This window comes from Oryctolagus cuniculus, chromosome 14 (genome assembly GCF_051225735.1).
Source record: "Oryctolagus cuniculus isolate XC-2025 breed Fujian yellow rabbit chromosome 14, ASM5122573v1, whole genome shotgun sequence".
NCBI lineage: Eukaryota > Metazoa > Chordata > Mammalia > Lagomorpha > Leporidae > Oryctolagus > Oryctolagus cuniculus.
This window is the reverse complement of record NC_142880.1, coordinates 4,174,347-4,200,494: the sequence shown is the minus strand read 5'-3', so window position 1 is coordinate 4,200,494 and position 26,148 is coordinate 4,174,347. Positions and strand designations below refer to the sequence as shown.

Sequence of the window (26,148 nt, the reverse complement as noted above, 5' to 3'; positions counted from 1 at the left end):
GTACCAAGATAAAACTGAAAAACACATTTCATAAAATACCCCTCCTATACATGTGTACTCTAATGTCTTCTTTTTTTTCAATGTTAGACATGAACTACCAAGTTGATTTTCAGTTTGAAAAATACTGCCCTACACTGGATTCTGTCCCGGTTGCCCTTCTTCCAGCCCAGCTCTCTGCTGTGGCCAGGGAGTGCAGTGGAGGATGGCCCAGGTGCTTGGGCCCTGCACCCCATGGGAGACCAGGAGAAGCACCTGGCTCCTGCCTTCAGATAGGCACAGCGCGCCAGCCGCGCCGGCCATTGGAGGGTGAACCAACGGCAAAGGAAGACCTTTCTCTCTGTCTCTCTCTCTCACTGTCCACTCTGCCTGTAAAAAAAAAAAAAAAAAAAAAAAAAAAAAAGAAAGAAAGAAAAATACTGCCCTAGATCAACAGAATTACCAGCTTTCAAAATGAAAGCAGTTATGTGCTACAGTTTCTGCATTCCTGTCCAGAGTTAAGATCACATTAAAAATAGGGCACTTTTACTGTCACAGCCTGATGAAGAAACAAACAAGCAGTCTTGAAAGTGAAGTGGTGCATTGACACAATGAGGGCAAACGGCTCAGGTTGTCTACGGTTCAGAGAGGAAAAGGCGGAACAGCATTTGAGACTCTATAGCACCTCATAGCAAGAGTGCCGACCCAAAGTCAGCCCTCTCTGAGGGAGGAGAGTGCTGATGACAGGGGATCTGTGCGTGTGCTGGGGCAGAGGAACAAGGGAAATCTCTGGTTTTTCTGTCAGTGTTGCTGTGACCCCAAAACTGGTCTATAAAACATCAAAGTCTACGGCAGGCGTTCTGACACAGAGCCGCCATATAGGCTGTCCACTTCCCTCATCAGAGTGCTGGCTCAAGTCCCCGCTACTCTGCTGTGGACCCAGCTTCCAGCCAATGCATCCTGGAAGGCAGCAGATGATGGTCAAGTGCTTGGGGCCCACTTGGGAGACACGGCCGGAGTTCCAGGCTCCTGGCTGCAGCCTGGCCCAGCCCTGGCTATTGTGGGCATTTGGGGAGTGAACCAGCAGATGCTAGACAGACAGACCTTTCTCTGTATTTATCTCTCTTTCTCTCTCTCCCTCACCAACCTCCATCTCTGCCTTTGAAATAAAAAAATAAAAGTCTGTAAGGAAAGAGACTGTGGGTGGCCGGCGCCGCGGCTCGCTAGGCTAATCCTCCACCTAGCGGCACCGGCACACCGGATTCTAGTCCCTGTCGGGGAGCCAGATTCTGTCCCGGTTGCCCCTCTTCCAGACCAGCTCTCTGCTGTGGCCAGGGAGTGCAGTGGAGGATGGCCCAAGTCCTTGGGCCCTGCACCCCATGGGAGACCAGGAGAAGCACCCGGCTCCTGCCATCGGATCAGCGCGGTGCGCCAGCCATGGCGGCCATTGGAGGGTGAACCAACGGCAAAAGGAAGACCTTTCTCTCTGTCTCTCTCTCTCACTGTCCACTCTGTCTGTCAAAAAAAAAAAAAAAAAAGAAAAAGAAAAAAAGAAAGAGACTCTGGGAGCGGGGAGGAGGCGAGGGTATAGCCACTCAAATTGGGAAGAGGAGCTCATTTTCTGCAGAAGACATGGCCCTTCAATCATTCCTCCAAGCAGCTTCGCTGACGTCAGTCCTATACATTTAATGCTTTAATCTCAAATACTTTAATCTCAAATTGTTTTGACTTCATTGCTGTGAAAAAAGAATCCGCCTAAGGCACCGTTTTCGGTTTATAAATATTTAAGCCACCTTATAACAAAAATAGTTTAAATCAAATTGTGTGGGGAGACTAGCAAAAGTATTTCTCCTTTAAAATACACATTTCCCTTATACAACAAACACATGTTACTGCTAATTGTTAAAATTACAAGGTAACAAATGTAACCAAAAAAATTCTAGCACAAAATAATAAATACTGGTAAAAGGAGGGAGTAGACCTTGCAGGAGAAAGATCCAAATAGAATAAAAACCCTCTCACTCGGGCCCAGCAGCCTCCACAAAACGCCCTGGGCTTCCTCTCTTATCCCAGCAGGAGGGTCAGTCAGCAAACAGCCACAGAGCAGCACTCAACTCCTGCGTGGAGTGGGCCCCAGGCCACTCTCCACGTCCACACCTCAGTCCACTGGACCTGCAACTCCCTGGCCCACCCTGCCTGCCCATCTCCTGAACCTCTCACTCTCCTTGGCCCAAGCTTCCCTCCAAACGCAGGGGCTTTAACGGTCATAAGTTTGTTTGCTACCCGAGTGTTTGGTCCAACACTCAGCATCTACTTGGCTCTTACTGCCCAAGAATCACAGTGAAATGGCTCTGTATAAGCACCCGGAACTGAGCTCATTAAATTTCGTCATTACAAATCAAAACACTGCAACCACTAAATTCATACCATCGAGTACTGGTCACATAATAGCATTTTATATTGCTAACCAAGTTAATGAATAAAGCTTCCCTGTTTTTTTCTCTCATCCTTCAAAAAGATTCGCTGTTTCTTAACTATGCCAAATTCTAATCATATTGAAAGAAGTTAGGTTTTCACCGGCATCCCATATGGGCGTCAGCTCAAATTCCAGCTGCTCCACTTCTGATCCAGCTCTCTGCTGTGGCCTGGGAAAGCAGCAGAGGATGGCCCAAGTCCTTGGGCCCCTACATCCACGTGGGAGATTGGGAAGAAGCTTCTGGCTCTTGGCTTCAGACTGGCACAGCTCCAGGCATTGTGGCCATTTGAGGAGTGAACCAGCGGATGGAAGACCTCTCTCTCTCTCTGCCTCTTCTCCTCTCTCTCTGTAACTCTGACTTTCAAATAAATAAGTAAATCTTAAAAAAAAAAAAAAAAAAACTTAAAAATCAAAATACAACAATAAGTGGTAAGCAATCTCTAATATATAAATCAACCTAACCAAAGAAGATAAAACTGAAATACTGCTATGATAATTTCAAGTATCTGTCACCATAAGTGACATTCAGGTGGTGTTAATCTCCAGTATACAGACTCACGTTGGACAATGGTTTGGGTTAACTCAGATGATCTAAGGCCTTCTGTGGACAAAGGACACGACAGTGAAAGTCAACAGCCAGGGCTAGCTCGTCCTCCACCATCAGGATTTCGGGGTTTTCCCCAGGTCTGCAACCTGCACATCAATCCCGAGTGAATGCTGCCAATCCTGGCTCTCACCGCAAAGGTCGGAATGCTAGTCCCTGTGATACCGCACAATGTTCCTCCCCCAGTCTTTCGTGATGCTATCGCTGGTGAGGCTAGTTTTTAACCAAGCACTCTTCTGAGTGTCACGCCGTTGCAGTAAAGTCTAACAGAGTCAACAGTGTAAAAAATCACCTAGCATCATCAATCAGGCAACGTCAACAACCAGCTCCCCGCCCCGTCTTCTCCAGTTCTCCCCGGCTCCTTATCCCTGCCGTTCTGGCTATTCTTCCCATCCCAGGGACGGCGTTCTCCGCGTTCCTTGATTTCATTTTCTTCTCTGTATATTATTTTTGCCTTAGAGACATTTTATTTTTTTATTCAATGGTCCCATGTAGGAGGTGGACTCGCCTCTGCTCTTCCACCACACCAGCCCTTCACCCAGAAGCCTCACCGTCCTGCTCCTGGAGGCCACTCACACCCCTCTGCCGGACTCCCCGGTTCTCCACCCTTTCTTTCCCAGTTCTCAACAAGAAACTTGCCCTCAGTCAGAAAGTTCTCTTGTTGTCGTCACACTCCTCTAACACTTCCCGCCTGTTTGACTCAGAGCTCACACCATTTCTACACACGCAAACACACACACACGTGCATGCAAACATACCTCCCCACACACACGCCACTACCACCTGCAAGGGTCCCCATCCATGCCCTCCTGCCCCCGCAGCCTCCCCGGGCTATGAAGGTGCGCAGGAAGGGCTCATTTCCAGGAACACAAAACTGAGCACGGCTTGCTATGTTCATCCAACTTGTCTAGAAAACCAGTTGAGACCTGGTCAACATCAATAATATTATTTATAGACTTCCTCTCAGCAGTTCTATAAACATTAATTAAATCATTAATCTAAAGCAATTTCAACTGCAGTTAATGCAGTATCCAACATTTTGGCTTACTACCATCTTTCACTAATACTTGTTCTAAATTACAGCATGATATAAATAAGTCTGTATGCTGAGATATAAAAACAAATGTGAAGGTTTTAGCAGTCTTTTTAAATTCTAACTCAGAGAATATAAAATCCTTGGGAGACCTCTTGTGGTTGAAGTTAAGAATATAAGAAAACACTAACATTTTAGATGGATATTCTACCATTCCAAGACATTCGCCTCTTCTCGCAGGGTAGGAATAGGAGGTCTTCAATATTAATAAAATATCAACCAATAACTAACAAAAATGCTGTTTTTACCTGCAGGTATATTACTAAAGAAAAAAAGGGGGTCCGAGTCTAAGACATAAGAAATTACTTATCAGCAAAGATAAGACCAAAAACAAAACCAGACTACTTTTGTACTTGAAAATTCAACACTGTGTTGTTTTCCAGTGGTAAAGATGAAACAGAATTCTGCAAAGTTATGTTCTTCACACCTAATTAAAAGCATTCTCCATGCCCCTTGGAAGCTGCTGTATTGTTTCTTTAAGTCTGTCTAGTAGTTACAGCTGAGGTTGATAAAGGCTAACTCCATAGATGTTAAAAAGGAAGCACTAATATTTAAAAGTAAGGTAGGATCTCATCTCATGCAGTAAAGCAAAATAAAAAGTGAATTTAAAATTGTGTTAAGGGGCCAGCACTGTGGCATAACAGGTAAAGCTACTGACTATGACACAAGCATCCCATATGGGTTCAAATCCCAGCTGCTCCACTTCTAATCAAGCTCCTTTCTAAAGCACCTGGGAAAGCAGCAGAGGATGGCCCAAGAACTTGGGCCCCTGCACCCACATGGGAGACCCGAAGGAAGCTCCTGGCTTCTGATGGGCCCGCTTCCAACCGTTGTGGCCATTGGAGAGTAAACCAGCAGATGGAAGATCTCTCTCTCTCTATCTCTGTAACTCTGCCTTTCAAATAAATAAATTTTTTAAAGATTACGTGCTAAAAATGCGAAAGAAAAATAAATCAACTAAAGTAAAATTCAGATGATGTGCTTTCAGAACAGAGAAAGGTCTTTTTTAAGTCTACAAAGAATGGAATGCCACCAGAAGCATTCAGGACTTAAATGGTCCAGTCTACTAAAAACATGTTAAAATTTTTTTTCTTTTTAAATTTTACAGAAGAGACCCCAAGGGCCAAAACCAACAAAGGCCACACACACAGAAATAGACTAAGAAGGCCCAATATACTTCTGATACAAGTTCCAGAAGAAAAAGGAGTGAGGCAACATTAACAGAAATACTAGTAGGCAGGAATGATAAAAATGACTTCCACTCCTAAGGGCTTGCGGTGCCAGGCTCTGCCCCAAGCAGGTGGCTCACTGTTAACTTACTTATTTCTCACAGTGATCCTGGAAGGCAAGCACTCTTACCAGCCCTTTGTCAAAAAACAGACACCAAAGGACAGCGCAGCGGGGCAGTTTACTCAGTCACTAAGTGAAGACCCGGCTCTGCCCTCAAGCCCCCGTCCCCGGCGTCTACACTGAGTGACCAAGTCTTCCCAACCTCTACTACCCCACTCTGACCACAGACACACGCTAGCCGCAGATGCTCCACCAAGAGGCAGACTAACCCCAGACTCTGCACTCCAATATGCAAACAACACGAAAATTAACAGAAAATACGAAAGGAAAACTTGCAGACTGAGAAGTTACAAGTGCTCAGTAAACACAGGAAAAATCACATACCTGCTAAGCTAACCACAGAAACAGAAATCAAAACAAAAGCACTCATTAAATTCCAGAAACTTCACATGACACCCGACTCATCTTTGATATACACAAATTTAGGACCCTGAATCTCTTCTGATAAATAAACAATGTGTCCTGCCAGACAAAAGTTCAGTTTTCACAATGTCTAGCCTTACAAATATTTTTATATTTTAATGAATTCTGCCTCTATTATTTTATAAAAAATAACTGGGAAATAGAAAAATTAACATGTTGATATAACTGACAAACTTCAGTCTCCATCTAAATTAATCAAATACACTCAACTATGAAGAAAAATTAACAAAAACTAATGATTTGAAACACTAAAAACAGTTTTAGAAGTTTTACATTAAAAATATTTTAGAGACTTCTATTAAATTGTCTAGCCTTCTAAAGACAGTATCCTTTGCTAGTCTGTGGTTTGACTTTTAATTATTCAAGTTTGAACGCAATGTCAGAAAAGGATTAAGAACAAACTAAGGGGAGTTGATAGAGAATTCATCATCTATGAGACCAACAGACATGATTTATGTGATCATGTCCGATGTTGGCAAAGGTCTAAAGAACCTTCCTGTACTACACCGATGAACGTATAAATTGATAAAAGCCATCCTAACAAGCAACCAAGAGCCTCATATCCGCTGACTCAGCAATTCTACTCTCAGGAATTTATAAAAGGAAGTATTCAGAAATGCACACAACTATTTCCATGCATGGATATTCACCATGGCAATATTTAAAATACTGAACAAAATGAACACAACATAACAAAAGGGGAATGGAACAAAGTATGATCCATTTACATGGCTGCCTGTTTTGTTTCCCAGAGTACCTACTGACCTACTAGGATGAGTAGATGAAATCATGCTCACTACCACATGCTTTAAGATAAATTATCAAGGGAGAGAAGAGAATGTATGTACAAAACGAGACTCAAGGCCAGTGCTGTGGTGTAGCAGGTAAAGCTACCACCTGTAGTGCCGGCATTCTATATGGGCGCTGGTTCAAGTCCCGCATGCTCCACTTCCGAACCAGCTCTCTGCTGTGGCCTGGGAAAGCAGTGGAAGATGGCCAAAGTCCTTGGGCCCCTGCACCCACATGGGAGACCCTGAAAAGGCTCCTGGCTCCTGGCTTCAGATCAGCTCAGCTTCTGCTGTTGCATCCTTTTGAAGGGTGAACGAGTGGATGGAAGATCTCTCTCTCTCTCTCTCTCTCTGCCTCTCCTTCTCTCTCTGTGTAACTCTATTTTCAAATAAATACATAAATTTTTTTTTTTTTTTTTGACAGGCAGAGTGGACAGTGAGAGAGAGAGACAGAGAGAGAAAGGTCTTCCTTTTTGCCGTTGGTTCACCCTCCAATGGCCGCCGCTGCAGCCGGCGCACCGCGCTGATCCTGGCAGGAGCCAGGAGCCAGGTGCTTTTCCTGGTCTCCCATGGGGTGCAGGGCCCAAGCACCTGGGCCATCCTCCACTGCACTCCCTGGCCATAGCAGAGAGCTGGCCTGGAAGAGGGGCAACCAGGACAGAATCCGGCGCCCCAACCGGGACTCGAACCCGGTGTGCCGGCGCCGCAAGGTGGAGGATTAGCCTATTGAGCCACGGCGCCGGCTCATAAATACATAAATATTTTTAAATACATGAGACCGTCTCTGAGTTGAGAAATGTTGAAACTGATAGACGGATTCACACGAGTTCATTATACTATTCTGTATAATTTGGCATATGCCTGAAATTTTACAAAATAAAGGAAAAAGTGTAAGGGATTGTTAAGTAATCAAAAGGATACAGAAGGTATTTAGCAACATGATTTCCCATTTATGAAGAAGAAATGACAATATGCATGAAAGCAGCACCAAATATTTTTAACTGTGGTTATCTGGGTTACGGGGTGTGACGTACCATTTTTATCTTTCCTAACTCCCAAATTCTAAATGAACATACATGAGTATTTTTTTGGGGGGGGGGGGCAGGCAGAGTTAGTGAGAGAGAGGAGACAGAGAGAAAGGTCTTCCTTTGCCGTTGGTTCACTCCCCAGATGGCCGCTACAGCCGGCGCACCGCGCTGATCTGATGGCAGGAGCCAGGTGCTTTTCCTGGTCTCCCATGGGGTGCAGGGCCCAAGCACTTGGGCCATCCTCCACTGCACTCCCGGGCCACAGCAGAGAGCTGGCCTGGAAGAGGGGCAACCGGGACAGAATCCGGTGCCACGACCGGGACTAGAACCCGGTGTGCTGGCGCCGCAGGCAGAGGATTACATACACGAGTATTATAACTAGAAAAACAAATTATGAAAGCTACTTTGAAAGAAGTTAAATCCCAATAAAACTGAACATTCTTGACTCTAAAGACAAAGAAAGATAAGCAACTTCACTCAGCAGGGCAGCTGATTTTTGTAACTGACTATAAGTGACAACCAAGGAAAATTCTCATGGGCTTCCACACTGGGTCTGAAGGACAAACTGCTCAAGATAAACACAGTTCTCTTCATCCGAACCCCAAGCACCTTCCAGTCTCTTTCCCACACATGCTCCTCCAGTTGGAAGTGGAGCACCTTCCCTCCCGGGCCCTGGCATCACGCCTGCGCGTCTTGTTAGTCCTGCAGGACTGTCCACCCTGCCAGACACACTTCAGACCTTCCTCTCCCGCTGTGTGCCACAGGGCGCAGCACGCTGCTTCCTAAACATGTCCCTTGATCTCAAAGCTAGTAAATAAGTACTGGGCTCCACGCTGCGTTGTAACTTGCATCACACATAAGCACTCTCAAACTTTGCATACAAACTGTCTAAGAAATGAACTCTTACGTTATCTCCAGAAACTGAGACGAGTTACCAAAGAATATCAGGAACCCCTGTACAAGACGGACTTCTGGGACAGACATTTGGCACAGCAGTTAAGACACTGCTTGATCCAAAAGCTGCACTTTGGAAATTTATATTTATTAAATAAAAGTTAAAAAACAACAACAAAAAATTTATATAAAGGCAAAAAAAAGGCATTGCCTGGGTTGCCCACATCCCGTATCAGTCTCTGGTTTCGAGTCCTGGCTCTGCTTCCAATCCAGTTCCCGCTAATGCATACCCTAGGAGGCAGCAGGTGATGGTTCAAATACGAGGGTCCCTGCCACCACGTAAGAGATCCAGGCTCCTGGCTTCCACCTGGTCCAGCCCTGGCTACTATAGGCATTTGGGGATTGAACCAGAGGATGGAAAATACCTCTTTCTCTGTCTCCTTCAAAAGCAAAAAAAGAAAAAGAAAAAAAAAAAAAAAAAGACTGACTTCTGAAGTTTTACCTAAAGGCGACTCTATGAGTAATTTTGCTTTTGCTTTTCTTTATAAAAATGTCCACCACAACTCATGAAGTACTATTTTATAAGTAAAATGTATTTTTTAGCAATCTTACTAAATATGGATTGGGAATTCCATGGCAGTTTCACGCCTAGCACTGCCTCCCAGCCAGCTCCACCCACCTGACCGCTGTAGCTCTGTGAATGAGCCTCTCGGTTTGCTCAGACAAGTGAGAGGGCAGCAGCAGCTCCACTGGCTGCAGGGCTGAGATCCGCGTCTCCAGCTCTGAACGGGAAGCGGAGTCCTGGAAGCTGTCGTACACGACCTCGCCGGTGGCAGGCTGCACTCCCTGTGAACAAACAGAAACGTGAGATCACAGAAAACGTGACTTTCCGGCGACAGCTAAGACACAGCGTAGACAGGGAGCGAGGGAAGCGGAAGCTCCCACGAGGGTGCACTCCATCTCCAAAGTGTCTGAAGACCTGTCTATCTTCCAGAGTCACAGAGACCTGAAATCCACTCAACAGGAGCTCAGACAGACGTCCCCCGTACAAGTCTTGGATCTGATGCACCTGTCAGAGTGATGGTGACAAGCCACCAAACCCCACTGCGTCTTGATTTCTTCCTCCGTAAATGGGAACAAACCAGCCTGCTTCCCTCAAAGCATTCGTAGAAGGAACAATCAGAAAAGACATGTAAATGTTTTGTAAACTACAGAGCACTGTTCAAAGAGTTATCATCACTAACCATAATAAGGGATTCGGGGCTAATAACAGTAGTAAAGTAGCACTAAATTATATAAAACTAGTACACAAAAAGTATAAATTTTACCAAAAATATACTAATATATAACAGATTTGACTGAATCCCTGGTACACAAGCTATCCGGTGAAAGAATCATGGAAACTTAAAGCCATCCCCTTTCACCACAAACAACAGCCAAGACAAACATCATGGTCTGGAAGAGGTGAAAACTTAAAAAGTTACTTAGCCAAAGTCCCATCACAATAAAGTGTGGGCTGCAAGACTCAAACCAGAGAACCTGACTGCCCAGCCACACTCATCCACCCCTGGTGCTGATGAAACCAAGGGCTGGTGACAGACCACAGGAGCTAAAAAGAGGAAAAAAGTACAAGAATGTCTACTGACGAGTGACGAGTCAATCTGAAAGCAGCCAGACATCATCTAGGAAAGCAGAAAATATCCATACCCTGCAACACAGCAATTCTGCTCCCCACCCCCTCTCCCCAAGCACAAGCTCTTGGGAAACTTGGGCATACGTACGACGGAAGACATGCACAAAATTCTCTGTACAACCAAAAACTAGGAAGAGCCCACCTGTCCATCGACAAAGGAGTGAATGACCTGTAGATCACCCCCTGAAATAGGCCCCAGCAATGGCAGAGCTATAGCCCCGCATGTAAATAAATCTCACACACAAAACAGTGAACAAAAGAAACAAGACCCGGAAGACATACGCTTATATTTCTACACACAGTTCCAGGCAGTAAAGCAATGCAGAACTAAGACAGGAGAAGACATATTAGCATTAAAGTCTGAATTACCATCCCCTCTGGAGGGAAGGGACACAAGAGCCCATGGGCTGTAGGCAGTGTCACAGTTCTGATCTGTGACTGTCCCCTGTTACCCTGCAATTGTTCTGTTTTATGCATTTTCCCACTTGCATATTTTATTCTTTTTGAAAATTCTTCATCTATAGCTCAGGGAACTTCCTTGATTCTAGCCCAGAAGCCCTCCCCAGTGCCCCAGTGCTGGACATCGGTACAACAGATCCATATATGAGGCTAAGTTTATGTCCCAATCTACAAACCAAGCATTTTCAAAAGCTAGTCAAAGAAGTTCAGGTAACAAAGTTATCAGCCTGACAACTCTTTTGCTTTATCCAACCAGAGAAATGGTCTATAGTCACGCCTGCAACCTCTATTCCTCTGTGTGGTGTGTGGTGTGTGGTGTGTGACATGTAGAGAACCACGATGCCCAGACTGAAGGCACAGCGGCCAGCTCCAGCAGGAGGACAACAGCAAGGCCCGAAATCACGGACTGACTGCCAGCACCCACAGGATGATGCCCAGCCGTGACGTGGGGAACGTGTGACACTCCTCGCGGCAGGGAACACCCACGGAGGACGGTGTTGAGGTACAGGACGAAGAGCACCACTTCAGCTACCCTGAGCAAATTCGAACGCCCTGGTTCAGTAAACATGGATGCAGGGGCCTGGACCCAGGATGCAGGATGTACCCGCCCAGAAAGGGCTGCTCGTGTCACGGACAGGATCCAGAGACACCTGAGGAGCAAGCCACCAGCGTTAACTGCTTACGTCCTAGTTCACCCACTTCTCTGACCCTTGGCAGTAGGCCACACCAAGTAGGAAGTGTACACTCAATGCTGTGCTTGATTCTGAGTTCCGGGAAAATGCAAATTTGCATGTTACTCAAGTTAAAGCTTAAACAACCTTACTATTTATAGACAGATCCTATTGTCTGTGGCTAGATAAAGCATGCTTCTTGGGTATAAAAACTGATTTAGAGCCAACCAACACCCACAGGGACGCTAACTCCCTGAGAGAAGGGCTCACTGGGTAAACAGATGTCAAGTTACACAGTCAGGATAACAAGCACGTGGGAGACATCTGAGTTGTAAGAATCTTGAATATTGTCACTGACTGTACACGTTAGAAACAGCAAAGAAAGTGAGTTATTACTGAGGCAAAGAGCCCTCCCACTTCTGCTTAGCACACAGCAGAACAAAGGAGCCTAACAGTTTAGAAAGGCCCTCAAAGGTTGGAGATTTTGAGAACTGACAAGTTTACTCACTAGTTGTCAGAAGGAAAGATCAAAAAATTGTCATCTACAAATTATACTTATCTGGAAGATTTATTATAAATATCCTAGGGGTCAGCATTGTGGCACAGTAGGTTAAGCCTCTGCCCATGACGCCAGCATCCCATATGGGCACTGGTTCAAGCCCCAGCTGTTGTACTCCTGATCCAGCTCCCTGCTAATGCGCCTGGGAAAGCAGTAGAAGACGGCCCAGGTGCTTGGGTCCTTGCACCCAGATGGAGTTCCAGGCTCCTGGCTTTGGCCTGACTCAGTCTCAGGCATTGTGGTCATTTAAGGAGTAAACTAATGGATGGAAGATCTCACAGTCTGAAGTCCCTCTCTCTGTAACTCTGCCTTTCAAATAAGTAAATAAACCTTTTTTAAAGAAAAGAATATAAATATTCTTAAGATTAATTAATGTGGTGTTTGTGACATACTACCATTTCCTTCTACGTCCCATCCTCTAAATCTTCATAGGACACTCACAGAATCATCCATGTTTCATTTCACACCTCTGGAGCAAGTGTGGAAAACCCTTGGCTACCTACGCACCGGCTGGCTTAGTGTTTTATTCTGCTACCCATACCCAGTCCACGTGCATGTCTGCCATTGTTTACCTTCAACCCCAAAATCCTAGGGCACATGGACGGAAGCTGGGCTCTCTCCAAAGCAGTGTACCAAGTGCCACATGAGGGAACCCTACCTAGTGACTTAGCCTATCATGTCATCAGGAAAACATGTTTCTAATGCGATTCCTTTTTTTTTTTTAAAGACTCCACCATTTTACTAACATCCCCCCATTTTGATTTTTACAAAGCAAGTTATATGGGATTACATTAGCCCCAAAGTCCAGGAGAGGCAGAGGGACGAAGATCTGTCTTCAGAGCCACTTCCTGCTGACATGGGTGACTAATACAACTCCTTTAAGGCACACTTCATTAGACATCCTCATTCTAAATCTCACACGATCACCCATATGTGGAGGTACCCTGAACACGTACCACTCACTCTTCACCTACAAAGTACTTACCACAACGCCAATGAAAATGCTTCCTTTCTTCTTGTCCTTAGCCTTTTCTTTATTTTCACAGATACACAGAAGATAGTTGGAAGAAGCATCAGTCATTATCTCATCGACATTCACAGCACCATCCAGTTTGATTAGAGGATTCACATGTAATAGTGATTAAAGGAACTAAACAGTAAGTTTCTATTTTAACACATTACCTGTTTTCTCCTTTAAAATAATGATGCATAGGGTAGGGATTTGTAACAGTTACCCCACCACTTGGGATACCTGCATCCCATACTGGAGTGCCTGGGTTCAAGTCCTGGCTCTAGACAGCAGTAATGGCTCAAGTACTGGGTCCCTGCCACTCTGTGGGAGACATGGATTAAAATCCTGGCTCCTGACTTTGGCCTTTCCCACCCCCATCTATCGTGGGCATTTGGGGAGTGAACCAATGGATGATCTCTCTTTCTCTCTCTGTCTCTGACTCTCTGCCTTTTAAATAAAAACAAGAAAAAATTTAAAGCAATTATATCAATAAACAAACTAAGAATTTATTCTCCCAGGTACTTCTGCTCTTTGCAAAAATCTTCAATATGGCATTCCTCCTCAGTCCTCAGACTGCAGTCACAGGCCGTCTCATCCCAAAGAAGGGAGGGTCACGAGGACAGGTAACCACATTTTCTTCTCACTTCCAAGGGCTACCAGAACACAACAGACTCTCTGGAGGCCCAAATGTTAACCCACTCCTTCACCCGGCTGCTGCCAACACCTACATCCTTAGCAATCTCATTCCCAAGTCAAAGCAGACACAAAAATAGTGTAAATTACTTTCCCTGGGTCCTAAAGTGCTCAGAAACAGTGAGGGAATTTTTTAAAAGAATGAAAATCAGTAACGTGTACAAATACATGCCTGTGTGGCCAGGTCTGTACACATGTGTGTCTGTGTGTGCAAAATGAGTCTAATGACCAAATTCACAGGGATGAAAGCTGATTTTGGACACAGTCCAGGCACATCCAATCTAGGTACCAGGAAATAAGAGCTACAAACAGCCGCAGAGGAGAGGCAGGGATGGGTACTATTTTACCATTAAGCTCCATAAAGGAGACAAGCTTAGGCAAAAGAGAAAATAAAGTCGCCCAGTTCTCACAGCCTAGCTGGCTTAGAATAACACAGGGCTGTCCATAGCTCAGAGTGTTAGGAGTGAGGGCTGTTCCTTGTTTATGGTATGAATGGAACAAGACAGTCCTGAGGATGTGGGTGGAAGCTAAGCAAGTGTCTACAAACAAGGAGATCCGTCATAAACTGAAACAGAGGGCTAGTGCTGTGGCGTAGCACAGAGCCGCTGCCTGCGAAGCTGGCTTCCTGTACGGGCACCAGTTGGTGTGCCGGCTGCTCCACTTCTGATCCAGCTCCCTGCTAATGATCTGGGAAAAGAAGTGGAGGGCGGCCCAAGTCTTTTCCGCACCCCTCCCTCCCCCTCCCCCGCCCCGGCATGCACATGGGAGATCCTGATGAAGCTCCTAGCTTCCGGCTTTGACCTGGCCCAGAGCTGGCCATTGCGGCTACCTGGGAAGTGAACCAGTGGATGATGTCTGTCTGTCTCTCTCTCTGTAACTATGCCTTTCAAATAAATGGGTAAATCTTTAAAAAAATTTTTTTTTCTTTTTTAGTGTAACAGATCTGATTCCATCCCACAGCAGTAAACTTTTTTTTTTTTTTTGGACAGGCAGAGTTATAGATAGGGAGAGAGAGACAGAGAGAAAGATCTTCCTTCTGTTGGTTCACTCCCCTAATGGCCACTACAGCCTGCACTGCGCTGATCCAAAGCCAGGAGCCAGGTGCCAGGTCTCCCATGCGGGTGCAGGGACCCAAGCACTTGGGCCATCCTCCACTGCCCTCCCGGGCCACAGCAGAGAGCTGGACTGGAAGAGGAGCAACCGGGACTAGAACCCAGGGTGCCGGCGCTCCAGGCAGAGGATTAGCCAAGTGAGCCATGGCGCTGGCCCCACAGTTAACATTTTTAAATGTATCTTTCTCTCTCTCTCTTTCTCTCTCTCATACACACACTACACACACACACACACACACACACAACTGTTGGGTTTTAAAGATTAAAAGAACTTTAAGACTCAGCTTATGAAGTTGTTTTTTTCAAGTAACACATGAATTGATGAACAACTCTAAGTTTGGGGCCGCTACGCACAAAGAATACTCTTCCAAAGTGAGAAAGCTTCACCTACAACCCATTTTCAAAAGTAAGAACATGCTTACAACGTTAGAATTAATGCACTGGGGGCCAGCGCTGTGGCACCATGGGTTAAGCTGCTGCCTATAACGCTGGCATCCCATATAAGCAAAGGTTCAGGTTCCAGCTGCTCCCCTTCTGATCCAGCTCCCTACTTACGAATCTGGGAAAGCAGTGGAAGATGGCCAAATGCCTGGGCCCCTGCAAACCATGTGGGAGACCAGGATGGAGTTCCAGGCTCCTGGCTTCAGCCTGACCCAGCCCCAGTCACTGTAGACATTTGGGGAGAGAACCAGGAGATGGTTCTTTCCTTCAGAAAATCTATCTCCCTCTCCCTTTCTGTAGCTCTGACTTCCAAATAAAAAAAAAAAAAATACATCTCTAAAAAATTATTTAGAACAATTTATAAAGAATTAATGAAGTGAGCCTACTATTATATTTTATAAGCATTTAAATGTATCTTAATTTTGACTTGCTTTCTTTTCACAAGTTGAAACAAATAAGTTATTTTTTAGCCACGTACTAGGAAGCCCCTGAGGAACCTACCGGCCCTAAGCACACAGTCTAGAGACAATATAATTTCAAATCAGTTGCTAACCTGACATCATTTTTTATTAGGCACACTTTCCTCCTGCTCTTAAAGATGATGAGGTGTCCTTTTACCACGACACCGGGAAAAAGCTTCTTTCCAGCTACTCCCAACCCCTCCCTTTTGGGAGCACCCAGTCAAGGGTCAAAGTGGCCACCCGACTCATCTCATCAAGAGGGTACACGCTCAAAAAACAATTTCAAAAACTGTGATCCCAAAGCCCTTAAAACATTTAAAAGAAAAATGCTTTTCAAAAAGGATATCTTCTCCAATGAGTGTGGATTTGGTATAAAGAGCAGTCAGTTTTCGGGAAAACAGTGAGCTTTTGTTGTCCCCAACGGCCTTTAGTGCTGCAGTTTCAGTCTGCTTCACAACTCCCACCTTCAACAAAATCAGAAATGTTAAACATCAAATACCATGAATGATTATTTCTGAAAACTCATTCCGAAACAATTACGATAATAAATTAGCCCAGATGAGGAGTTTAAGTAATGAGCACCACAAAGAGCTAACAAGTGTGGATACATCACTAAGACACCCTCCAGCACATATAATCCATCTTAAATACCTAGAAGCATGGTACACACTCACGAAGACAGAGCCTAACAGTTACGCTGCGCTGTCATTTCTCCAAAATATCAACTTCTAAAACCAAAACACATTTTCATTCCCAGCAAGAGGAGCCCAATGCCCTCTTCCCACAAGGTAAAGCCACGGCTGACCTTGTATCCTTTGGCCACGAGACGGCGCACGTGGACAAACAGCCTGTGGGTAGGGATGCTGGCTGTCAGGAAGTTGTGATCCAAGTGGCAATAAATGTTGAGCTCCCGAGCTGCAATCTAAAAACATGTAAAAAGAGAACATCAGCAACTTTCTATTGCAAGAGTCCCTGTGTGGTCTGCTACTTTGGGACTTGTGTACCTAACAGTGTGGGGCACTCCAGTGGAGAAGCTAACGGCTGAATCTACTTTGGCCCTGACTCAAGGCCAAGTCTGTATCTTTTTTTTTTTTTTTGACAGGCAGAGTGGACAGTGAGAGAGAGAGACAGAGAGAAAGGTCTTCCTTTGCCGTTGGTTCACCCTCCAATGGCCGCCGCGGCCGGCACACCGCGCTGATCCGATGGCAGGAGCCAGGAGCCAGGTGCTTCTCCTGGTCTCCCATGTGGGTGCAGGGCCCAAGCACTTGGGCCATCCTCCACTGCACTCCCTGGCCACAGCAGAGAGCTGGCCTGGAAGAGGAGCAACCAGGACAGAATCCAGTGCCCCGACCGGGACTAGAACCCGGTGTGCCGGTGCCGCTAGGCGGAGGATTAGTCTAGTGAGCCACGGCGCTGGCCCAAGTCTGTATCTATAAATGACTCAGAAAAACATGCCAGGTCTTCTTCTGTGTCCTTGGAGCTACACAAACTTTCAAGTGCTGAGTTTTGTCTACACAAAAACTATTCCACCCAACAAGCCTGAAACTAACAGAATAAGAACTTGCAGCATGGTGAGGGCAAATTCTGACCATCAGAAGATAGCACAGAGCATATACGAACGGAAAACTCAACTTAGACAGGGGCAATTTTGAAGAGAGGAGGAGAGAAGCCGTAGTCAGATTAGCTGATACATGAGGCATGGAAATGCAGAACGAGCACCTGATTCCCTGCGTTCTTCTAGAAAGCACCAAAGCGTAGATACTGCCCAGCAGAGCCGTGGAACTACCACTGCTCTGCCCCACCCCATCTCTGAACTGCATTAGTCCATCACTGAAGGGCAAGAACCTCTGCTTTCACTGTGGTCAGGCCTAAATTTACCACTTAACCTGACAGTTTCATCCCCTGAGCCTTCACCTACATATCTGTCCTGTCCTTAGGAAACATGCTGACACTTTCAGCCTCAACTTCCCTAACAGAACCGTACAGTGCACTGACTTAGAGCACCCCTTTCCTGCCACACAGGAGACCTGAGGGACCTGGGAGAACAGCTGGCCACGTCTTCACCTGCCCCCATGGGCCAGCGGACATGCTACCTCAGCACTGTACGACCCAGGCAGGCCTACCACTGTGCGTCATCACCGTCACCCACGGCTTCCACAAACGGCATCCCCAGCAACACTTCTCCTTGGATGGCTCACTAAACGCTCAAATTCACCTGAAACCTTCTTGACAGGCCAACATCAATCCTCAGAATTAAATACAAACCCAATGAGACTCAAAGATGACTGACACGCCAGCTGTTGGGCGCTGGCAGAGTTAACATGCCCCTCCACTGGGACTCAATTTTGTTCCTGGCTATGAATATTCATAAATTAAGAGTAAACAGGAGGCTGGCGCCGCGGCTCACTAGGCTAATCCTCCACCTGCAGCGCTGGCACCAGGGTTCTAGTCCCGGTTGGGGTGCCAGGTTCTGTCCCGGTTGCTCCTCTTCCAGGCCAGCTCTCTGCTGTAGCCCGGGAGTGCAGTGGAGGATGGCCCAGATCCCTGGGCCCTGGACCCGCATGGGAGACCAGGAGAAGCACCTGGCTCCTGGCTTCTCGTAGCGGCCATTTAGGGGATGAACCAATGGAAGGAAGGCCTCTCTCTGTCTCTCTCTCTCTCTAACTCTGCCTGACAAAAAAAAAAAAAAAAAAGTAAACAGGAAAACTTCCAAACATCTCCAAGTTTTTCCTCTTGCTGTCTCCCTTTGAAAACATACTTACATGACTGTGGTTCAGTCAAAACTGATACATCCAGTAAGCTTTTTGACTGATAAAAAGTACTGGGGCTACCAGTGCTATAAAGCAGCGGGCAAAGTCGCCGCCTGCAGTGCCAGCATCCTATATGGACACCAGTTCAATTCCCGGCTGCTCCACTTCTGATCCAGCTCTCTGCTATGGTTTGGGAAAGCAGGGGAAGATGGCCCAAGTGCTTATTATGTCCCTGCACCCACGTGGGAACCCAGAAGAAGCTCCTGGCTGTTGGCTTCGGATCAGCCCAGCTCCAACCATTGATTTTGGGAGTGAACCAGCATATGGAAGACCTCTCTCTCTCTCTCTCTCTATGCCTCTGCCACTCTGTAACCCTGCCTTTCAAATAAATAAACCTTTTAAATAAATAAAAAATAAAAACCAAAGTATAGAAAGGTGTATCTTTAGCCCTTACAACCTAAAAAAAAAAAAAAAAAAAAGTACCGGGCTAGCACCACGGTGAACAAGCACAAAGACTTCAACAGGAAGCCCCCTTCTACCCCACAAACCCAGCGCCCACCAAGTCTGCTTTCGTCTTAGCTTTAATAAGAAGGGGCAGCATTTTTGAAGGGTGATTGGTAAAACTAGCTTTGTTCTTAGAGTCAGAAAAGGAAACAAGCATACAGGAAAATACAAGAAGTCGGACCAGAAAGACAAGAAGCAGTGTGCGAAAAACAGCTCACCTCTGCATCCTCCCCGAAGAACCTGTACTTATAGCCGCACTCCACGCACAGAACCGCGTCCTGGTGCTGCCGCTTCACCTCCAGGAACTGCAGCTCCAGCGGGGTGTAGACGCTCTTGGACCGCTTGTTCAGGGGCTTAGACTCACACGCGTGCTGTCCATCTTCGTGGCTCGCTTGTGATGATCCAAAAGAACTGAGATCAGAAAGTGTCTTGTCCTGGCAACCAGTACACAGCAATTTGGAATCTCCAGGAATTAAAGAGAAAAGCACCCTCAGCTAACTGGCATGAACAGTCACGTGTGGGAACCACCGCCCTGAGTACTTCCACAGAAACATGCACAGGACTTCAGAATCTGGCACTCTGGGTGACGGGGCATCCCTCAGGGCTGGTGCTGTCGCACGGCAGGTTAAGCCCCTGTGACACTGGCACGCCCACATCACAGCACCGGTTGGAATCCCAGCTGCTGAGCTTCCGCTCCAGCTCCCTGCTAATGTGCCTGGGAAAGCAGTGAACAGTCCAAGTCCAAGTCCACGCGCTTGGCACCTGCCCACCGTGTCAGAGACCAGGATGCAGTGCTGGGCTCCTGGACCACGGCAGCCCCTGGAGAATGAAACAGCGTATGGACAAACTCTCTTTCTCTGTCTCTCTGTCTATCTCCCCCCACATCTCTCTATCAACCTTCCTTTCAAGTAAGTACATCTTCAAAATAAAGAAACGTTTGAATCCACTTTTAAAAGGCCACCTGTCTACACAGCAGTGACGCACCTTCTGACGGGCCTGAGAGCCGGAATCCTCAGAAGCGGCGGCATTCCTGGCACGCAGGAGATCGAGGTCATCATAATCGGTGCACTTCGGCAGGACCGCACACCCCCCCCGAAGGCGTTCTGTCTGGACTCGAGTCTGAGGCGGCGCGGAATCGCAGCAGAATTTCCTCAGTTTCTCCAGAGACTTCAAAACGAGCCCCGAACTCAGGCACTGCTTCGGTTCTGCAGGGACACAATCAGCAGGAAAACATGCTACCAGCACTTGGGCCTCCCCATGTCCGCTCACACCCGGCACAGAGCTTTCTAAAGACGGAGACCCCCACTGGAGCGACGGAACCGGAAATGAGCACCGGGCTCAGGGCGAGGGCAGCACCGGGAAGCACACACCTGCCTTCGCCGCCTGCTGAAGCCCCATTACAAAGTGCAGGAGGCCTCAGCCTCTTTTGTTTTTAAATACGAGCCCCAAAACACTGACAGAAGGAGAGCTTCCAACTGCAAATGAAATGTGGGAAACCAGAGGAAAAACAGAGGGGCAAGAACCAGCTCAGCACAGCTGCAAGCTAAACCCTCCGTCAGTAATTAAGATGACCAAAAACCAATTCTAATTACAACACAAAATGCTCAAAGACTCAAAAAACCCAAAAAGAATTAGCGCACCAGTAGTCTTGGAAACAGAGCAAAGGGAGGTTCCGGAACAGACTGGACCGGTTCCAAGCAAACTGGTCCCCACGGCTCTACCACAGTCCAAACGCAAAGGCGATGGCCCTTCCTCCCCCTCCCCGGGAGGCTGGAGGTGGTGTCCCTGGAAGGGCACAGCTCTGGGAGTATTAACCCAGAAGGAAGCTAGGAACGCAGCCTTCCTGTGTGCTAAGACCCTAGCCTCCGCAGGCGGCAGGCGACCAGCGCTCTGCCCTGGGGAGATTCGCAGGGGGAGATATCACCCGCCCAGTGGAAGACCTGAAGACCTGACATCAGGGTTCCGGCAGGAAGCCAAAGAGCCACACTCGCACCCACCTGCCACCTGCCTTCCTTCCACCTGCAGAACTGCGCTCACTCTACAAGACCACCGCAGAGCTCTCTCCCTCGAAACCCTTTAATTCTCCCAGCTTAAAATCTTTTCTTTCTCTGTCTTCTTTAGTTGTTTTTTTTTTAATTGATTTTCATTTTATTTGGAAGTCAGAGAGACACAGAGATCTTCCATCAGCTGGTTAACCAGGGCTAGGCCAGGCCAAAGCCAGGAGTCAGGGACTCCATGCAGATCTCCCATGTGGGTGGCAGACACCCAGGCACTTGAGCCATCACCTGCTGCCTCCCAGGGTGGGCGTCAGTAGGAGGACAGAATCAAGAGTGGAGCTAGGACTCAACCCCAGGACATCCACTATGGAAGGCAGGAGTCCCAGGCAACCTCTCAACAGTTACACCAATGCCCGACACAGGCACCTCAACCAGATCTTCCCTGGAAGCCGAATGCCCAGGCCATCCTCGGGCTTGTTAAATAACGAAACAGAACTTCCAGAGATGAAATACACGCTATCTGAAAGGAACATCTCACAGAATGCGATTTACGGCACGTCACACCAGGGAAGACAACATCACTGAACTGGAAACAGAGCCAGGAGAAGACTCTAAAGCAAATGAGAAGAGCTTCAGGGGCTTGACAGACAGTATCAAGTAGTCTAATGTCCCTATGACAAACTCTCAGAAAAGGAAGGGGACAAAAAATTAGAGAAAATAAAATAATGGCCAAAAATAGTTTCCAAATTGTATGAGAAGCGTAAAGTCACAGGCACAGCAGAAGTTCATTGGAAGAAAATGAAAGAGAAAGATATGAAGAAAGGAAGGAAGGAAAACTAGAAAAGAAAAAAATTTAAAAAAACTAGACAAAGGCCCATCAAAATCAAATGTGCAAAAACCAGCAACAAACAGAAAATCTTATAAAGTAGTCACAGGGAAAAAACACGTATTAGGGAAATACACTATCCATAATTTAAAAAACAAAACAAGCAACCCATTATAGGTCCCTTTCCAGCTGTCAGGAGCTCTTTCTCTCAATAAACTTCCTTTGCTTTACTCATTAAAAAATTGATAAATAAGAAACAATCTTGATGTCACACAGGCTGACAGCTAAGAATCTTTGAAGGAATACTGTGGCTCCCTTATAAATATATGACTCTTCCAATATGTACTCTATCTTATTTACTGTGACTTCTCTTATTCTAAAAATGTATTTTTGAATCTTTTTTTTTTTTTTTTTTTGAGAGGTTGAGTTACAGACAGACAGAGAGGGGGAGGGAGAGGGAGAGGGAGAGAGAGAGAGAGAGAGAGAGAGAGAGAGAGAGGTCTTCCATCCACTGGTTCACCCTTCAAATGGCTGCAACAGCAGAAGCTAAGCTGATCCAAAGCCAGGAGCCAGGAGCTTCCTCCAGGTCTCCCACGTGGGTGTAGGGGCTCAAACACTCGGGCCATCCTCCACTGCTTTCCCAGGCCATAGCAGAGCGCTGGATTGGAAGAGGAGCAGCCGGGACTCGAACCAACATCTATATGGGATACTGGAGCCGTAGGCAGAGGTTTAGCCTCCTACACCACAGTGTCGGCCCTTAAATTTCTCCTATGTATATTTCACCTGGTGAATATCATTCCCTTGGTTTTCAAAATACAATTTCAAGTTTATATAAATTTGCTTGTGAATATGTAAGTTTCCTTCTTTTGTGATGCTGAGTGTGAGAAAGAATTTGCCAGCTGAGGAGTCAAGAACTGAGGTGATCTACACACGGAATATTGCCCAGAAACAAAAAGGAACAAACGCACTTCAGTCAGAATGACAGAGCAGAAGGCGGAGATGGGGACCGAGGCTCACACTGCAACGTGCCAAGAGTTCAGAACTGGACGGTGCTAACGACAGCACAGTAACATAAACGTGCTAACACCACTGGACGGTGCACTGATAAACAGCTATGATGGTAAATGTTGTCAGGTGCAGTTTACCACACACACAAAAAAAAACTGTAAAAGTTTTAAAAAAGGAACAAAGTACTAATGCATGCCACAACAGACACGGAAGACCACATACTGTGTGCTTTCAAATAACACGCCCAGAACAGGCAAACCTACAGAGACAGATGGTAGCTTGCGGCTGCTGAGGGCTGGGGTTGGCCTAGGGGAGAATTCGGGTGGCTGATGGTGGGCACCGTTTCCTTTTGGGGTGGTGAACATGCTGGAAATTGACTGTGGCGGTCGCTACACAGCCCCGGAGAGACACTGCCAGCTGCTGCACCGTACAGTATCAGAACTCGATCCTAATATCAGTGGTGTTTAAAACAACAGAAAAAGCAAGGTGCAGCTGGGCTCAGCCGCTAGCCAGTGGAACCTCCTCTCCGCTCTCCCAGGGCCCCATGGGACAAGCAGCCTTCAGAGCACGTCACAGCATTTGCCTGATCTCAACAAGTTTCACTCTCCACTGTCTGTGTGGCCCTGGGGAAGCTGCTCAGCTGTGATAACCCCCGTTCTGTCACCCACCTCTGGCTCCACAAAGCGCTCTCGGGAAGCATAAACGAAGTGCTAAAAGCCCCTGGCCTTTTTAAAATAGTGGGTGCTCACTCACGGCCTGTGGAATCCACGGAAAAACTCAACAGGTCAGGTCTGGGCAGAGCAATGAAGCAAAGAGAGGCGGCACCACCAGCAGGTGGCAACTCCTGGTGTCACGCCGCCCTTCCCGGCTTCCTCAGCGAGGGGAGGACCAGGGGATCACCAGCTCTAATTTCCTGCTCAGTCACAGAAGGGCTTCGAGAGTCTGCGGGGAACCTGCGTGAAAAGCTAACGCAGGCCGGCGCGGTGGCACTCCCTTCCACGGAGGGGCGGGCGCCGACCATCTCCAGTGCACACGCGTCTCCTCTCAGTCAGGACTTGTTTTTCCTTTCTCATTCTCATCACCTAATTTCCGAGGGACAATGAAAGAAGATGGATCTCTCCTCCGTGTATCACGCGCTCTCTGGAGCCAAGTCTGCCCCACCACTACCCCCACACCACCTCCAAGGCCCCAGGAGCTCGGGAAGCCATTTTCATCAGTGCTGTTCTGCACCAAACGGCAGCTCTATGCAAAAAAGACAGAGGACGGGGTCTGCATTTCTTGATACTGAAAACTGTTCAAAATGTTCCGATGGTGGAAAAAAGAGTAACGAATTAGTACATCAAATGCGATCGGTACAATGCAATGATTAACAAACCGGTTTAGCTCTGTGTACCCATACACATATGTGTAACAAACAGAAAAATCTGGAAGACCACACAGTACCCTAAACAATCAGCAGTGGCCTCATGGAGAAGGAGGGATGTAAAGTCTGTCACTGTCTACCTTCCAAATTTCCATATTTGAAATGGTTAAGCAAGTTTACTTTTGAAATCACAATGAAAGTAGCTGGAGGCAATAAAAAAGAGAACTCTAGTTCTCCCAGCCCCTAACCCTGGCTCCAGGCCACCGACACACGGCAGGGCCCTCTGCTCAGACACAACACGGGAGTTTCTGCACAAAGAAGAAAGGCACCACTTTCCAGTGCCCTCCCCGCGCTCCGCCCGAGTGAGGCCTGGAGAAGGAACCATCACCAACTCACCGGAGCCACTTCCTCCTTCCTGTTCCCCCACAGGCCGCGCTTTCTTGCTCACAGGCCCCTCGGGCTCCTGAGATCTCTTTTTGCTGGAAGCTTCCGCGGCCTGCATCGGGGACAGAGGAAAAGGATGCGTCATCCTATCCGCCCGGGGGGCAGCAATCCTCGCCCCCCACCCTCGGGGCCATCGCCCAGTCTGAGCTGAGCAGGCCTGCGGCCCGACTGCTGTCCCGGTCAGTGAAGACCAGGGGGAGGCTGCGGCCCCCAGCCAGATCCACTGAAACCAAGGCCAGGGGCTTGCTGCCTCCACCAGCCTGCGTCCCCGCCAGCCCTAGACGGGAATCTCTCTGCCCGCATCCCTGAGACACAGCCCCTCTCACACAGAACCTGTCTGCCTCGCCAGGGAAAGTCAGAGGGGCAGGGCAGGGCAGGGGCCGGGGGCAGCAATCCTCGCTCTCCACCCTCACCCTCGGGGCCATCGCCCAGTCTGAGCTGAGCAGGCCTGCGGCCCGACTCTGCCCGCATCCCTGAGACACAGCCCCTCTCACACAGAACCTGTCTGCCTCGCCAGGGAAAGTCAGAGGGGCAGGGCAGAGGCCGGCGCCACTTCGGAACTCAGTGCAATCTAATTGCTCCCGCTTTAAACGGCTTCGGGGGACCACCCGGGAGTTTGAGCATTTGTGAGCCGGAAACCCGCCAAAAGCTCACTGAATCCAGAAATCTTTCAGCCGATGCTGGGTGCAAAGGAAAACCTTGGTGCATTCATTAAAAACGGTAAATCATCGTCAAAAAAACGTTGGTTTTGTTTTTTGTTTTTGACAGGCAGAGTGGACAGTGAGACAGAGAGAGAGAGAAAGGTCTTCCTTTGCCGTTGGTTCACCCTCCAATGGCTGCTACGGCCGGTGCACCGCGCTGATCCGAAGCCAGGAGCCAGGTGCTTCTCCTGGTCTCCCATGGGGTGCAGGGCCCAAGCACTTGGGCCATCCTCTACTGCACTCCCTGGCCACAGCAGAGAGCTGGCCTGGAAGAGGGGCAACCGGGACTAGAACCCGGACCCCTGGCCTCAAGCCTGTGACCTCCGAGGGCGAGCTACAGCACCCGGCGCACCGGCGAAGCCCCGCCCGCCGCCACCTCCCCGGCCCGCCCCTTCCCGCGCCGCACACAAGCCCCGCCCCCGTCGCCTCCCGGCCCCGCCCCCCATGGCCCCGCCCCGACCTGCTCCAAACTGCCCGCGCGCGGCGGCCGCCGAGGCGGGGACGTGGACGCCGGGGGCGCTGCGGAGGCGGGGCTCGCCTTTTCGGCTGCGTCAGTGGCGGGCGGCGTGGGCTTCCGGCTCTCCTTGGCCTGAAAGAATCGGCTCAGCACCGCTTGCCGGGCCGGCGCAGGGCCGGAAGCGGCAAGGCCGCCTGAGGCGCGCTTCCCGCGAGGCATCGCAAGCATGGGCGCTGCGGCGCGGCGCCGGGGCCGGGCGCGGGCGCGGGCGCGGGCGCGAGCGCGCGGCCACCCTCTTGACGTGCGCGGGCGCGAGCACGCCGCGACGCCGCGGTGCGCCGGGGCGGGGGCGGGGCCTCGTGTGC

At 48.1% G+C, this 26,148-nt stretch overlaps 1 protein-coding gene across 2 annotated transcripts in view; it reads right to left on the bottom strand.

The window, feature by feature from the left end:
- MSH3 (mutS homolog 3) overlaps positions 1-26,141 on the bottom strand; it is a 174,314-nt gene extending 148,173 nt beyond the window's left edge. The window contains exons 1-8 of one of the 2 annotated variants that reach the window (XR_016220366.1): positions 25,787-26,141; positions 24,578-24,677; positions 19,972-20,192; positions 19,206-19,421; positions 16,539-16,655; positions 16,080-16,197; positions 13,000-13,145; positions 9,312-9,478 (exon numbers count right to left, since the gene is read on the bottom strand). Coding sequence is in view for 1 of the 2 variants with exons in the window: in XM_070056340.2 (XP_069912441.2) it covers positions 9,312-9,478; positions 13,000-13,145; positions 16,080-16,197; positions 16,539-16,655; positions 19,206-19,421; positions 19,972-20,192; positions 24,578-24,677; positions 25,787-26,011 (1,310 nt within the window). In the remaining variant the exon portion in view is untranslated. The remainder of the gene's footprint in view (positions 1-9,311; positions 9,479-12,999; positions 13,146-16,079; positions 16,198-16,538; positions 16,656-19,205; positions 19,422-19,971; positions 20,193-24,577; positions 24,678-25,786) is intronic. The other variant, XM_070056340.2, reaches the window with a different exon arrangement.
- Positions 26,142-26,148: the final 7 nt, after the last annotated feature.